At 40.2% G+C, this 15,981-nt stretch overlaps 1 protein-coding gene and 1 pseudogene across 1 annotated transcript; both read left to right on the top strand.

Annotated features, from left to right (window-relative positions):
- Positions 1-634: 634 nt before the first annotated feature.
- BMP15 (bone morphogenetic protein 15) lies at positions 635-9,161 on the top strand. The gene is made up of 3 exons (XM_056128611.1): positions 635-661; positions 3,087-3,444; positions 8,305-9,161. The coding sequence occupies exons 1-3, from the start codon at positions 635-637 to the stop codon at positions 9,159-9,161; spliced, it is 1,242 nt and encodes a 413-aa protein (XP_055984586.1).
- A 3,137-nt stretch (positions 9,162-12,298) lies between these two features.
- LOC130036711 (S-adenosylmethionine decarboxylase proenzyme 1-like) lies at positions 12,299-15,730 on the top strand (annotated as a pseudogene).
- Positions 15,731-15,981: the final 251 nt, after the last annotated feature.

Raw genomic sequence — 15,981 nt, 5'->3', positions numbered from 1 at the left:
CAGTCCTCATCCTGCCTCTATGGCAGACAATTTCCCCCATGCTCTCTCTCTCTATCTACTTTTGGCCGTTATGGTTGATTCAAATTTTCCCACCACCATTCAAGTCTGCCTGCCAGGGGCAGAAGTTAGATCATTTATTTTCTATTGCTTATTATGAATATCATGAGAGATTGTGAAAGCAAACTCGTGGTTCTGGAATTTCTAAATTGTAAATGGTTGGGTTCCAGAAACATTTCTCTAGGGAGTAATGAGATTCACTTGGGAGTCTCTGGATAAAGGCCATTGATGTACTGAGATGGAGCCAAAAGACAGATGGTGGGTGTGACAGCCAGGACCCCAAGTGGGTGGGGAGACGGGGTGGATACTTAATCCATGAGCAGGCTGAAGAAATTTCAGTGAGTCTGGTGCTTGCCTTACTCACCTAGTTCAATCCCTGGCACAGCATATGATCCCCTGAGCAATGCCGGAGTGATCCCTGAGCACAGAGCCAGGAGTTAGCCCTGAGCACAGTCAGATGTGGCTCCAAACTTAAAACATTAAATTAATCTTTTGATTAATCTCAATTTAAACATAGAACATTGACGTAAGTAAAGAGAGGCTCTAACTTTCATTTAATCGATGTAAAAACGGAGACATGAATAAGCTGAGTAACTTGCTGGAGGTTGGACTGGAATTAAACGGTAGAACTGGTTTTAAATTTATAATTATAGCTTCAGGGCTCGAGCGGGCCCAGTAACGTCTCCATTGGAGACTTTGTTGTTACTGTGTCTGGCATATCGAATACTTTCGGTAGCTTGCCGGGCTCTCCGAGAGGGACGGAGGAATCGAACTCGGGTCGGCCGTGTTGACTGCGTGCAAGGCAAATGCCCTTCCCGCTGTGCTATCGCTCCAGCCCAGCTTCAGGGCCATATACAACTCTTTGCAATCTGTTGTGAAAATAAGAGCTACTCCAGGAAACATTTATTTCTAGTATATATACACTCACCTGTATATGCATGCACATGTGTTTGTGTTTGAGTGGGCTGCAAAATGAAGTTTATTCCTTCAAGTCACAGCAAAACTGTCTAAAAGTTACCACTTTACCAATAGTAGTTCTGAATTGTACACCTTCAACCTCACTAGAGTTAATACCAATTAGTACTCTAAATTGATTGTACCGAATCACATTTCCATCAGAAGTGTAGGAGTTATTTGTGTTTATATCTTCATCTGAATGTAATAGCTTCTAATTTTCAATATACTGCAATACAATGAGATTGTACTTTATGTGGCTTTAAATTGAAGTTTTCTGATTTCCATAATATCTTTTCTTGGTTTTGCTTTTGGGTCACACTCAAAGATGCTCAGGGGTCACTCCAGCACTGCTTATGAGACCATAAATTGCCAAGAATGGAATCTGAGACTTCTGTGGGCAAAGTATGCACTCTAGCCCTTTTAGCTCTCCTTAATCTCTTGATGACATCTTTTCATCTGTTCTGGCTCTCCAAGTTTACTGGTAAATAATCTGTTCATATTTTTTACTTATAAAATACAAACATAGCTCTCTGACAGAATCAGTGTATAGATTAAAAGAGCCAGGCAAGAAGAAACCTTGCTTAAGATCATCAAGCTAATATTTATTTACAATGTGAGTCCATAGCTATAGAATAAAGAAGTCATGACTTTTTTTACAATACCCTCCAATGCAATGTTAGGGAAAAAAGGGAAATAATTTCAAGAATGCAACCATATCTCTTGTATCTAATTAGGTTTTGTGACATTAAAAGATTATTTCTTTGTATTTTAACAGCAGTCGGAGAGATAAAACATTTTATCCAATTTTGTAGACGAGGAGACTGAGGCTCAGAGAAGTGAAGAACTTTGCCTTTGAGAGTTATAAATTATAGCTAGCAAAAATCAGTCACAATTCAAACACAGGACTTTCTGATTATAAAGTTAGTGTTTGCTCCCCACAATGCTAACAGTTTATCTCTATTCTTGGTAAAAAGCCTCCTATAAATTGGGCATCAATATCATCCTGACTGTATTTTCACTTCATACCCCTCTTCCTTTATAGAGTCCCAAAAGCCCATTTCTAACTGGGAAAGACCAAGATTATAATGATTTTTTCTGCAGAATCCAGCCTAAACCCACTGGCTCAACTTTGATCCCTCCCATTAACCAGCCAGAATATACGAACTCTCAGCCAATATCATATGCTCATCATCATTGTCCAAGGATCACCTGATGAAGCCTACTCAGGACCTCAACACCTTCCATAATAAGTCAGAAAATTCTAATCATAGTTCTCAATTTTGGCTGCATATTAAAATCACCTGCAGAACTTAAAGAAAATCATGATACCCTGGTAATACTCCAGATTGACCGTGTTAGAATCTTTGGGAATGGTACCCAGGCACAGAGAAGAGCTAAAGATACCCCAGATGACTTCAATTATAGACCAAATTGAGATCCATTGTTAAAGCATCTGCAAGCTCCAGCATCCATACTCACCATGGTTTACACATATTAGCACTTCTTAGAGCATTTGTTCAGATTAAGGTTATTGAAGCTCATCCTCAGAACCCATGTTTTGGTCCAAACCAAAGAAATATGCATTCTTAAAAAACATCCAGATTATTTTCACTACAAGTCATTAGCAGACCACATTTCTCAAAATGCTACAAGACAGGAAGTGCTGTGTGGAAATGGGAAGACTCTGGCCCTTTAAGTACTGATTAAGAGACCTTTAAATCTGTGGGGTCCTCCAGATCAAGACTCTTTTTCATCCTAGTGGATAAGGTAAGGAGTAGGTCCTAGAATGGATCTCTCCTTAGAAGTTAACTTAGCATCAGAATAAGTTATTTTTTGTTCCCAGTCCAAGAGAGCATGGGGATACTACTCTGTCCTCTGTGCTGTTTCTGTTTGTTTGGATGCAAAGAGACCAAGTTAGGAGACCTCCTTTAGTCCCGAAGCTCCTCCCAAAGGAAGCAACATAGGGTCTTCCTGTCTGCCTTTTGTTTTCTTTTGCCTCATCATTTATGATTGAGGAGTATGATGTGATTAGTTGTGTGAAAAGGAAAAAACAGAGTATCCTTTAAGGCTAGGGCTGTAATGTGTTGCTGAATCCCAGGTCTTTCAAGATGGTTCTCAGCATCCTTCGAATTCTTTTATTGGGATTGTTGTTTTTTATGGAACACAGTGTCCAAATGGCAAAGATAGGACAGCCCTCTATAGCCCTTAGGGCTGAGGCCCCTACCTTGCCTCTGATTTGGGAGCTGCTGGAAAAAGTTCCTGGGAAACAGCAGAGACAGCCACGGGTCCTAGGACATCCTTTGCGGTACATGCTGGAGTTGTACCATCGTTCAGCAGACCCACATGGAAACCCTAGAGAGAACCGCACAATTGGGGCCACTATGGTAAGGCTGGTGAGGCCTTCAGCCAACACTGCAAGGCCTCTCAGAGGTGAGTTACCATGCTTCCATACTATCCTGGAGGGGCTCTGTGAGTTTACTATCACTTTTACTATCAACCGCTGGGTGAGCGTTTCCTTTAACTTAGTTTTCAAAGGTCAGCAAAGTTCAGAAGAAGTTGAGTCCAAATCTGCTTCACCTTTAGAATGTTTTCACTTGTAGCCTATCTGAATCTCTCCAGGACTTTAAGACAACTGAGTGATGTGTCAGCTCCTATCTTTCAAAGCACACCTATTGCTTGTTATGTCGCTGAAAACTGTCATTGGGAAGTATCCGTGCATGTTATTGTGGATTCTGTTTATGTTATATTCTTTAAACGCCAAAGGATACAGGATCCCGAGTTAAGGGAATTTACAAGAACTCAGAGGGGAACATAAACAAGCTAACACCTAGGGATATGCTCCTTACTAGGTGATCATTTGCAATTGCACTTAATTATTAAAGACATCAACTATCATTAGTTGTCATGATGTAGTTAGCTTAGTTTAATAAAAATTAAAGAACCTTAATTTACAATGTTATTAATAGTTTAGTCTTAGGCATACAATACTCAGAAATCAGTCCATCAATCAAAGTCCACTTCCCTCCACCAATGTTCCCATGCTCCTGCCCTCACCCCACAAGTTCCCCACCTGCCACCTTCACAAGTGTATTTCAAAGTTCTGTGGTTGTAGTTGTTGAGTTTGTCCTCTGAGTATATAGCTATTCAACTCTCCCACATCAGCAGTGTACCTGAGGTCCCTGATCCCCTGCTATGTCCCCTTCTCTTCTTCCTTTCCAGCTGTATTTCTTTCCTTCTGTCTTTCTACCTATATTCCTGGTTCAATGTCGATAAGCAAAATAAAACTTGAAGAGGTTACTTTATTGAGTGTTTAAATATGATACATCACATCAATATTCTATTTCATTGGTGATATTTTTGTTTTGGAGGACAAAAATAATTTGAAATTTTTTCTCCATCATGGTTGCATTTTAAAAAAATATTTGCATTAGTTGATGTTCCAGGACATCAATGGGCCCCTAAAATACAGAGACTTTTACAGAAGTCTTGGAAAATATTGAGCCTTTTCCAGTCTCTGAGATGAAAATATGTAGAATTTACACTCCCTCCTTCAATTTAACTGCTATTCTATTTCCTAGCTTCTCTCTTCCCATCTCTCTTCCTCTAGAAGTGCTGAGAGTACATACCCCAGTATCCTGCCTATCTTAGTAGTCCAATTCTAGGGCATCGGGATATAGCCTTGAAGTGTTGAAGACAAACAGAACCACACCTTACTACTCTTGAGAACCTGCAGATCCCCCTCTGATGTGATGTGGGGGCATGGAGCAGAGTGTCATGTGATGCTGGAGATCAAACAAGGATCCATCTGATAACCTAACCCCTGGACTGTCTCCCCAACCCCTAGCTTCTTAAGTTATGGATCACAACCCTAAATGCGATTTCATAACTGAATATGGGGCTTGAGAAAAATGTATTAAATTTAAGACCTCTTCTCCATAAATATTTTATTTGCATGCCTCTTTTATTTACTCAGGTTACTATAAGAATTTCTCAGGCAAAACACGATTGTATGCGGGGAAAGTTTCTGAAATCCTACTGTAGCTACCAGGAAATCATCAAAATACTTCTTAATCTTCACTTCTATTATATGAGGTAGATGCTAAGCATGTATTCCTTTCATGTGTATGTGAATACCTATAAAATATTTACTGTAATAACTTAGTGTAATGCAACTTGTAATTGGTAGAATTGAGTGTCAAACAGCTGCCTTCAGGGTTTGCATTTTTAATGGCCCTGCTGTGCTGATTATTCAACAGCTTTTAATTGAGGAGATTCTACATTTGGGGTTAGGTAGAGGCAAACAAGTACTTCTTTAAGCTCTAGGAGCTCCTAAGGTAGTAGCATGGACATACAAGCAATCACATAATGGTGTCAGAGTATAACACATGCTTTTAAAAGGAGAAGGAGTAGAGCTCCCAGGGTCACTGCTTCAAGTCAGGAAAGGGCAGCAGGAAGGTGGTTGGAAAGTTTCACTGAAAGGCTATTACTTGAATTTGAACTTCCAGAAGGAGAAGTCTTTGCATAGAATCAGGGAAATGTGTTATGATTAAGGAAAAAATAGCTTAATGTAGGTGGAGAGTCACTTAACAAATATTCATACAATGCTTATGGGGTGCTCAGTATGTGGATGTGATCAAGATAGGCATTTTGTTCTCAAGGATGAGACAAATAAGTAAATACAAAACTTGCGGTAAATGCTAACAAAGAATGAAATAGATTGATTTGATAGAGAATTATCAAAGTACTGCTCCCTTTCATAAAATTGTAAGGGAAAGTATCTGTGTAAAGGTGATATTTTTGAAGTGATTTATATAAAACTAAGCTTGGTCTGTGAAAAGAGTAGAAAAGAATAAGGATAAGTTTCATTTAGGCAGTGGAAGCATTGTTTAAAAAAGCCTAGGGAGTGGAAATAAGTATGTCTAACTTAAAGGACAAAGGGAAGACTAGCATGAACAGAGCTTATATGGATTTTGGTGGGATGTTGGATAGCAGGCTGATAAAAGGCAAGTAATGTGTAGAACATTATAGGGGAGCTGGATTTCATTCCTAGGTATAGCAGAAATTTATGCAAATTAAGACAAGAAAAAAGAGCCTGACTCAACTGATAGCCAGAGAGCTATTCCAAATTCAATCACACAGGATGTGTGCGTCAGGCATTTCCCTTAAAGTTCTGAGCAAATCCTTCCTGGCTATGATCTTTAGCCACCCCACCCTTCTTCAGGAAATGTAAATATATGTAAGAAAAGCTGAGTTCCTCCGTAGACCATTGGGTATATGTTAGATTGGGTTTCCTTTCAACAGGGTAGGGGATATGTATGGGTGAGTCTTTTGGAAAATTGCGAAGTGTGAGTATGGAGTAATTTAGGAAAGCAAATTTAAACCTGGCTTGTTTCTTGTGTGAGTTATAGTCCCAGCTCCAAGCTTAGAATATACTAAGTATGATTTGGGACCTGAAGTTTTATTATTTTATTTTAGTTTAGTTTAGTTTTTAAATTTTTTATTAGGGAAACACCATGAGGTACAGTTGTGGACTTACAAGTTGTGTGCTTGGGTTTCAGTTATAGAATGATTGAGTACCCATCCTTCCTCTAGTGCCCATTCTCCACCACCAATGATCCCAGTATCCCTCCCATCCCTCATCCCCCCATCCCACCCATCCCATCCCGCCTCTGTTGCAGGGCATTCCCTTTTGTTCTCTCTCTCTCTCTCTCTCTCTCTCTCTCTCTCTCTCTCTCCTTTTTGGTGCTGAGGTTTGCAAAAGAGGCATTGAATGGCAATCATGTTCGGTCTAGAGTCCACTTTCAGCATGTATCTCCCATCCTGGGAGGATCCTCCCAATACCCTTAACTTGGTGTTCCCTTCACTATCTGAGCTGCCTTTTTCCCTAGCATGTGTGGCTGGCCTTCAACCCATGGAATGAAACTCCTGGTACTTTTTCTAACATTCTTGGATGTTAGTCTTCTAGTTGTTACTTTATATTCCCCAGATGAATACAATCTTTCTATGTCTGTCCCTTCCTTTCTGACTCATTTCACTTAGCATGACACTTTTAATGTAGTACCACTTATATGTGAATTTCATCACTTCATCTTTTCTAACAGCTGCATAGTACTCCATCGTGTAGATGTAACAAAGTTTCTTTAACCAGTCATCTGTTCTTGGGCACTCAGGTTTTTTTCCAGATTCTAGCTATTGTAAACAGTGCTGCAATGAACAAACAAGTGCAAATGTCACTTCGACTATACTTTTTTTGCCTCTCTGGGATATATCCCCAGAAGTGGTATTGCTGAGTCAAATGGGAGCACACTTTCTATTTTTTTTTTTTTTTTGAGAATTGTCCATGCTGTCTTCCAAAAGGGTAAGAGACTCTGTGCTGTTCTCTTCCAGGAGCTGGGTTTTATAGTCCCTTTGTCTTGACCGTTGATGGGATAACTCAGCGCCAAGGGCAGTTGGTGGGTGTAATGCCTACTTAATGGAAGATGGGGGATCTGGGTGGAGGAGGCCCAGACTCTGAGCAGGCTTGGAGATCTCAGCCCCGGGTCCCACACACCTGGGTTCCTCTGCCGGTTCCTTCATATGTGAGGCATGTCCAAACATGAGGAGAGTGGTCTTAAGCATAGCTGTGACTGGTTTTGGAGGTCTTCAGCTATCGAGGCTCTGCTTAGGGCATGGAGGGAAACTCAACCTGCCCCCCTCCAAGGGGCCCGAGTGAGGACAGCCAGGCTCGGGTGCAGGAGATATGGAGGATTTTTTTCATGTGCCTTTTGCTCATTTGTATTTCTGTTTAGAGGAAGCATCTGTTCATTTCTTCTCCCCATTTTTTAATTGAGTTGGAGGTTTATTTCTTGCACAGTTTTACCGGTATCTTGTATATCCTGATCAGATGGGTATTGCACAAATATTATTTCCCATTCCATATGATCTCTCTGTATTTTGGTCACTGTTTCTTTTGAGGTGCAGAAGCTTCTTAGTTTAATGGAGTCCCATTTGTTTAGTCAGAGTTATTTCTTAGCACAGATCCAGGAATAGCCAGTGAGGACTTCTGGTTGTATCCAAAAAATCAAAATAAAGACAAAATATAGAGACTGGAATTATAGTAGAGCAGGTAGGGCACTTGCCTTGCCTAGAACCTAACCACATCATCCCACATGGTCCCTCATGCACTTTCAGAAGTAATTTCTGAGTGCAGAGCCAGAAGTAACACCTAAGAGTTACTTCACGTGTTTTCCAAGAGAAAACAATAATAAAAAAGAAATAAACTAATACTTTTCTCTTTTTCTTCTTATGCAGGTCCCTGGCATATACAGACCTTGAACTTTCCTCTGCGACAAAACCAAGTAGGATACCAATTAGTCAGAGCTACTGTAGTTTATCGCCATCAACTTCACCTAAGTCACTTCCGTCTCTCTTGCCACGTGGAACCTTGGGTACAGAGAAGCGAAACTAACCACTTTTATCCTACAATAAGAGGTTCTTCAAAGCCTTCTATGCTTTCCAAATCATGGGCGGAAATGGACATCACACAACACATTCAGCAAAGGCTCTCAAATCACAAGGGGCGCAGGATTCTGCAACTCCGTTTCATGTGTCAGCAACAAAAAGCGGGTCAAGTACTTGAGCTCGGGTGGCATGGCACTTCATCCTTGGACATTGTCTTCTTGTTGTTCTACTTCAATGATACTCATAAAAGTGTTTATAAGGCCAAACCTCTCCCCAGAGGCCTGGCGGAGTTTATTGAAAGGGATCCTTCTCTTTTGCGGAGGGCCCGGCAAGTAGGCACTATCAGGTCTGAGGTTCCGGGTCCCTCTAGGGCAAACAATGGACCTGAAAGTACCCAATGTTCCCTCCATCCTTTCCAAGTCAGTTTCCACCAGCTGGGCTGGGATCACTGGATCATTGCTCCCTATCTCTATAGTCCAAACTACTGTAAGGGAACTTGTCCTCGGGTACTGCGCCATGGTCTCAATTCTCCCAATCATGCCATCATCCAGAACCTCATCAATAAACTTGTGGACCAGAGTGTCCCTCAACCCTCCTGTGTCCCCTATAAGTACGTACCTATTAGCATTCTTCTTATTGAGGCAAATGGGAGTATCTTATATAAGGAGTATGAGGATATGATTGCCCAGTCCTGCACATGCAGGTGATAACAAAATATAACTTGCTCAGGTTTCCCAAGAAATTAGAGATGGGTTTAAAATAATCAACTATTACTATTAAAGCTGCAATTGATCCTTTATTGAATCTGTGTGTTCTATTCTGTGTTAACTATTTTCCCACATTTATCAACACTTCACTTTACGAGGTCAGTTCTGATACCAAATACCTAAGCAGAGCCCTTATTGCTCCAAAGATTTCTCTGGAGATTCCCCTATTTCTTCATATTTTGTGACTCTGTCAAAATTCACTAGTCTCTGATGGGTAAAAATTACAAATTATCCCAACAAGTCTGGGATATGTAAACTCTGGAACTCTTCGTGGTGTTGATCTTCTTTGGCCTGCTAGAAGATTTGGAGAAAACAAGATTTTATTCTTCCTTAGCTCCTATATTCTAAAAACTGATTCTTATTCTGTGATAAGTGCCTGCTTTTATGATTGAATTGTCTGATAAATATAAGATTAAAATTTCTCAGATGGCTTAAAGAAAACAAACCCAAATGGAGGTAATAATCTTTAATACATCAATAGCGAAAACTTGTGTGAGGTTTCTTCTTCCCCCTTTAGTGCTGAACAGAAATGCAATCCAAAATTCCCAAGGCTATAGTTTCCTCCACAGTTCTCTTTCGAGGTCTGTGAGATAGTATAGTGAATACAGCAAACTGGGGTTCAATCCCTGGCTCCCTATATGGTCCCCTGAGCATGTCCAGGAGCAATCCCTAAACATAGCCAGGAGTAAGCCTGAGAACTTCCGAATATGGACCCAAAAATAAAGTTATTCCTTCAGGTGATATTGTTATCAATCAACTCTCCCTGGGTTGTCCCTTTAGGGAAACCCAGTGAGATATTTTACCTGTCCATATGCTCCTATGCCCATTCTCAGTGGAATGGGAGTAATTTAAGATGGGAACAGGTATGCCAAATTTAAAACCCTATATCTTTTAAACATATTCATCATAATGAACTTAACTTACCACTCCTTTCTCAATAATTGGTTCCAGTTAGAATTACATGTCTAAATTTTCTTCCTCTTTCTGAGGAACTGTTTACTAACATACTTTTGTATGTATACCTTTATTGTTCCTTAAAATTAAGTGCAGACACTTGTCTTCATTACCTCAATGCCTTCATGATATTTAAGATTCAGGTAGATCCCCTCCCTGCCTTTGCCCATGCTAAGGTTGCTCTATTTGCTTTCTTTAGTACTATAGTAAAGGTATTAGAAATAATACAAAAGTTTGGGCACATGCTTTGAATACAGATCAATTTTATTTAGATCTTCAGAATGAGCATTGCCTCATGCAACCCTGAAGAACCTGAGCACCATGACCTGGCAACACAGAATTAACAGGAGTGAAACTATTCCCCATAACCCCAACCTCACCAAACCTTGTTTGGAAGACCTCCCCCTAAATACTATAGTAAAACTTTCTTTGTTACAAAATATGGAGTTCGCTTTCAGTATGGCATATTTATTTTAGTTTTTATATGTTATTGAGGTATGAGTTTGATTTAAATAGCTCTATGTTACTAGATACCAGCACATTGTTCAGATGAATACAAATGGAACACAGTGACATAATTTGTGCATGAGGGATGAATTCTTCCTGACACTGAATGAGTTTTCAATTTTTATTAATTTTTATTGGAATACATAATAAGACAATTTGTGGTGAGGGGGATCACGCTCGAGGCTTTACACATTAAAGACATCCAAGACATGAAGTATAAGCACATCCCTGATCCTCAGATATTTTGTATTTCAGGTAAGATTACTCATTTTTATTCCTATATAAAATTCCCATTTAAAATTTCACCAGGGCTGGAGCGATAGCACAGCGGGTAGGGCGTTTGCCTTGCATGCAGCCAACATGGCCAACACAGGTTCGATTCCCAGCATCCCATATGGTCCCCTGAGCACCGCCAGGAGCAATTCCTGAGTGCATGAGCCAGGAGTAACCCCTGAGCATTGCCGGGTGTGACCCAAAAAGCAAATAAATAAATAAATAAATAAATAAAATTCTTTCACCAGTACATATTTCACGCAAGAAATGACCACTCTCCCCACTTTCCATCCTGCTCACTACTCATCTGCAGTCTGTTCTCTCTCTAACTCCCTAATTTTCCTTTTATGCACTGGATTTGCAATACTGTTACCAAAGAAGGGTATCATGTGCATCACTTTACCTCCTTTCAGCACTCATTTTTTGTCCAGAGTGATAATTTCCAACTATTATTGGCATACTATTTGTCATTTTGTCATGTATATTAGCATAATACCTTTAAGATTCATCTCTATTGTAGCAAAGAACAGTACATTATTTCCTTTTATTACTAAACACAATTCATTATGGACCAAATCAAATTATGTTTATCCAGTCATCAGTTACTGGGAATTTGAATTGTTTCTACATTTAGACTATCATGAATAATGATTGTGAATCTGTATATTATATATATACTTTGTATATGATTATAAAATTTTCCAACATCCTTACCAACATTTGTCTTTCTTAAATTTTAGTCCTACTAGTAGAGGGGAGCTATATTTCCTTGAGGTTTTAATACTATGACTAGTGAGATTGAGCACCTTTTCTTAAAACAATTTTTGCTTATTCTTTATATAAAATTTTAATTCGAATTTTATAATAATACAATATTGTTATACTTGTAGTGTTGCTGTACCATACCCACTGTGAGAATATCAGGATCTTCCACCTTTATCCCAAGGTCCCTTCCCTGTTACCGCCCACACACACACACACACACACACACACACACACACACACACACCTCAGCCCGCGCCAGATTACAGATTTACTTATCATATTTCAGGGTTTATTTCCAATGGGCATTGCCTAGTCACTTTCTTTTGCCTTTTAATTTACTTTTTGGTTTACAATACTATAATCTTTATTTATATTCAGTTCATAAATGATATGTGGATTTTGTCTGACTCGGTTTGGTTCTGACTCACTTCACTTAGCATGACTTCCTCCAATTCGTCCAGGTTGCAGAAGACTGCACGAGTTTTCTTTTCTTGGCTTCCACAGTATGGCCGGTGACATTAGCTCGTGCTTGCTCTTCTCTCTTTAACGGGGAAAAAGAGGAGTACAAGAGATTGAACTCTAATCTGCCTCTTTCCAACAGACTCTTTCAACTTTCGCTCACAAACACACCCACGAAAAAAGCGGGGGAAATTTTATTAATCCTTTTTTCTAAAAAAAGTTAATATAAAATTATAGCAAAAAAAGAAAAGAAAAAGGAAAAATAAAGGAACCTGAACTTTTAAGTAATACAGCTGGAACAATGCGCAGCGGTGGCGGCGGCAGCAGCGGCGGGAGAGGAAAAAAAAAGACTTAATTTAGTTGATTTTCTGTGGTTGTTGGTTGTTCACTCATCTCATGGTGATAGAAGCTGCAAATTTTTTCACAGGAACCGAGAAGCTGCTGGAGATTTGGTTCTCCCGTCAGCAAGCCGACACAAACCAAGGATCTGGGGATCTCCACACCATTTCAAGATCCGAATGGGACATACTTTTGAAGGATGTACAATGTTCAATCATAAGTGTGACAAAAACTGACAAGCAAGAAGCTTATGTACTCAGTGAGAGTAGCATGTTTGTCTCCAGGAGACGTTTCATTTTGAAGACATGTGGTACCACCCTCTTGCTAAAAGAACTGGTTCCCTTGTTGAAACTTCCTAGGGACTACAGTGGGTTTGACTCAATTCAAAGCTTCTTTTAGTCTCAAGAATTTCATGAAGCCTTCTCACCAAGGGTACCCACATCGGAATTTCCAGGAAGAAATAGAGTTATTAATGCAATTTTTCCAAATGGAGCAGCATATTTTGTGGGACGCATGGATTCTGTTGGTACTTTTTGGATTTCCCATAGAGTAGGGTAATCAGTCAGCCAGATCAAACCCTGGAAATTCTGATGAGTGAACTTGACCCAGCAGTTATGAACCAGTTCTACATGAAAGATAGTGTTACTGCAAAGGATGTCACTCATGAGAGTGGAATTTGTGACCTGATACCAGGTTCTGTCATTGATGCCACACTGTTCAATCCTTGTGGGTATTCAGTGAATGGAATGAAATCAGATGGAACTTAACTGGACTATATACATCACTCCAGAACCAGAATTTTCTTATGTTAGCTTTGAAACGAACTTAAGTTAGGCGTCCTGTGATGACCTGATTAGGAAAGGGGTGGAAGTCTACAAGCCAGGAAAATTTGTGACCACTCTGTTTGTAAATCAGCGTTCTAAATGTTGTGCAGCACTTTCTTCACCCCAGAAGATTGAAGATTTTAGACGTCTTGATTGCCAGAGTGCTTATCACTTAATCACTTAATTCCCGTTATTCATCGATTTACTCGAGTGGGTGCCAGTAACGTCTCCATTCATACCAGTTGCGTGCTAGCGTAGCCCAATGGTATCTGTTCGTTCTAGGAACATGCAGAGCCTCAAACCGATCATTCAGGGTCTTGATGAAGAAGTCTGACCATCTTGTAGGTAGGCGTCCACGTGATCTTTTGATGTCCCATGGAATCCAATCAGTAATGGCTCTAGTCCAGCGGTTGTCTGTAAACCTCATTACGTGTCCAGCCCATCTGATTTTTGATGCCTTGGCAAATGAGACAGCGTCCCTGATTCTTGAGCGTTGAGGAAGATCAGAACTCCGGATTCTATCTCTCATTTGAATGAATCGTGATATTCCAAGCATAGCTCTTTCGATTCCTCTTTGGGAGACCTGAATAGCGTTCTCATCCTGTTTTCATAGGGTCCAGGTCTCTGAGGCATATGTTAATGCAGGAAGAACAGTGGAATCAAAGAGATGTGCACGTAGCTGGAGGTTCTTTGTCCTTTTAGTTATTTCTTCAACGCTCTTGAAGGCATTTCAAGCCGCTCTCTTCCTCCTGCGCAGCTCGGGTGCCAGGTCATTTGTCATGTTGACTTCTCGACCTAGGTACACATAGCTGTTGCATTCAGAGATGGTGGTTCCGTTGAGAGCGAATGGAGCGTCAGGAACAAGGCTGTTTCTCATAAACATTGTCTTCGTAAGATTCAGTTTTAGTCCAACCTTTCCACATTCACGGTCAAAGTCGTTCAGCATTTGTGCCGCTTGGCTAATGTTTGGTGTTATTAGAACGATGTCATCAGCAAAGCGGAGGTGGTGTAGTTGCCGACCATCTATCTTCACTCCTATGCTTTCCCATTCCAGTCGTAGCATGATGTTCTCGAGGGTGGCACTGAAGAGTTTTGGTGAAATGGTATCACCCTGCCGAACCCCTCTCTTGATATGGATGATTACTTCTTTGTAGAATGGTGAGATCTTGGTAGTGAATCCGCAATAGAGCTCACGAAGGATCCTGATGTATTGAGTTTGTACTCCCTGATTGGCTAGGGCTTCCATGACTGCTTCCGTCTCAACAGAATCAAAGGCCTTCTTTAAATCAATGAACGTTAGACAGAGCGGCATCTTGAACTCTCGAGAAACCTCAATGAGCTTAGTAATCGTGTGGATGTGGTCGATGGTACTGAATCCTTTTTGGAATCTGGCTTGTTCACATGGTTGTCCTTCATCTAGTGTTCTGCTAATCCTATTCAGGATGACTCGAGTGAACAGTTTGTAGATGACAGACAATAGGCAGATTGGGTGATAGTTGCCAATGTTGTGGATGTCTCCCTTTTTGTATAGTAGTACAGTCCTGCTGGTTTTTCATTGGGATGGAACCTTGCATTCAGACAGGTAGCATGTGAAGAGCTGAGCCAATGTATTGATGAGTGCTGATGGTAAGTTCTTCAGGTGTTCAGGTCTGATCTTGTCTGGGCCAGGTGTTCTTTGTTTCTTTACCAACGAGATGGCATGTTGGATTTCGGAAGGGAGAACATTGGGAACAACATATCCATCATGTGGAATGTGGTATGTGGGCAAGTGGACATGGCTATTAAAGAGATTTGAGTAGAAGTCATGAATAATCTTCTCCATTGCCCTTCTGGAAGATGTGATAGATTCATCATGATGTCGGAGGGCAGTCATCTTGGTTTTGTAGTTGGTGAAGGACAGGCGGGCATTACCAATGCTTTTCCCAGCTTCTGCTGCATCTACCAGTACTGCTGTTCTCCTGTTTTTGAGGTCATCCTTGATGGCTTCTCTGCATTGCTTTGCCAGTTCGGATGTTCGCTTGTGGTTGCCAGAGTGCTATATTTAATTATTACAATTTTGTTTTTACCAGTTTCGCTAAATCAACAGCAGAGTTCATTAAGAAAAACGAAGAAAAATGCAAAAAGCGAACACACATTGAAGGTGGTAGCTGCTTTTTAGATGTTGATAGTGGGGGCCATGCTTTTCATAATCACCACCTCATAGTTGCAGAAAGCCCTAGATGTAAAGATAGTGCAATCATTTTGAATTGTATGCATTATTATATCAAGGAGTTAGATATCTTGCATGAATGCTCTCTTCTGTGTTTAGGTATCCTATGCCACTATTGCTGTGAAGTTGAAGTGCATGTAGAAAAAAACTTACTATATAAAACATTACAACACTTGTGAAAACAATTCAATTTGGTTTACGCACAGCATAATATTTCTACAGGTATCACCCAAAATCCCCCACAGACAAGGCTTTTGTCCTCATTAGGTGTTAGCCTCAGCCTAACTATCTGGAACTGTTCTATTAAATTGCTGTCAGGATTTTTACATCCCGTTACCTCCACTTTCTAAAACATATTCTCCACTAATACTATTAAAATCAATTTCTACTTCATACAGATGTTTTTGCAACAGCAATTAAAAGTTTTATT

Source organism: Sorex fumeus, unplaced genomic scaffold, assembly GCF_029834395.1.
Source record: "Sorex fumeus unplaced genomic scaffold, SorFum_2.1 ptg000065l, whole genome shotgun sequence".
Classification (NCBI taxonomy): Eukaryota; Metazoa; Chordata; class Mammalia; order Eulipotyphla; family Soricidae; genus Sorex; species Sorex fumeus.
Note: the sequence above shows the minus strand (reverse complement) of the source record. Positions and strands in the feature narration are given on the sequence as shown.

What these genes read in the sequence shown, in the direction of transcription:
- BMP15 (XM_056128611.1), top strand. Translation starts at nt 635, where the DNA reads ATGAATAAGCTGAGTAACTTGCTGGAG. An exon ending in AGCTGAGTAACTTGCTGGAG is followed by an intron (nt 662 to 3,086) that starts GTTGGACTGGAA and finishes CTTTAAGGCTAG; the next exon opens with GGCTGTAATGTGTTGCTGAA. An exon ending in CACTGCAAGGCCTCTCAGAG is followed by an intron (nt 3,445 to 8,304) that starts GTGAGTTACCAT and finishes CTTCTTATGCAG; the next exon opens with GTCCCTGGCATATACAGACC.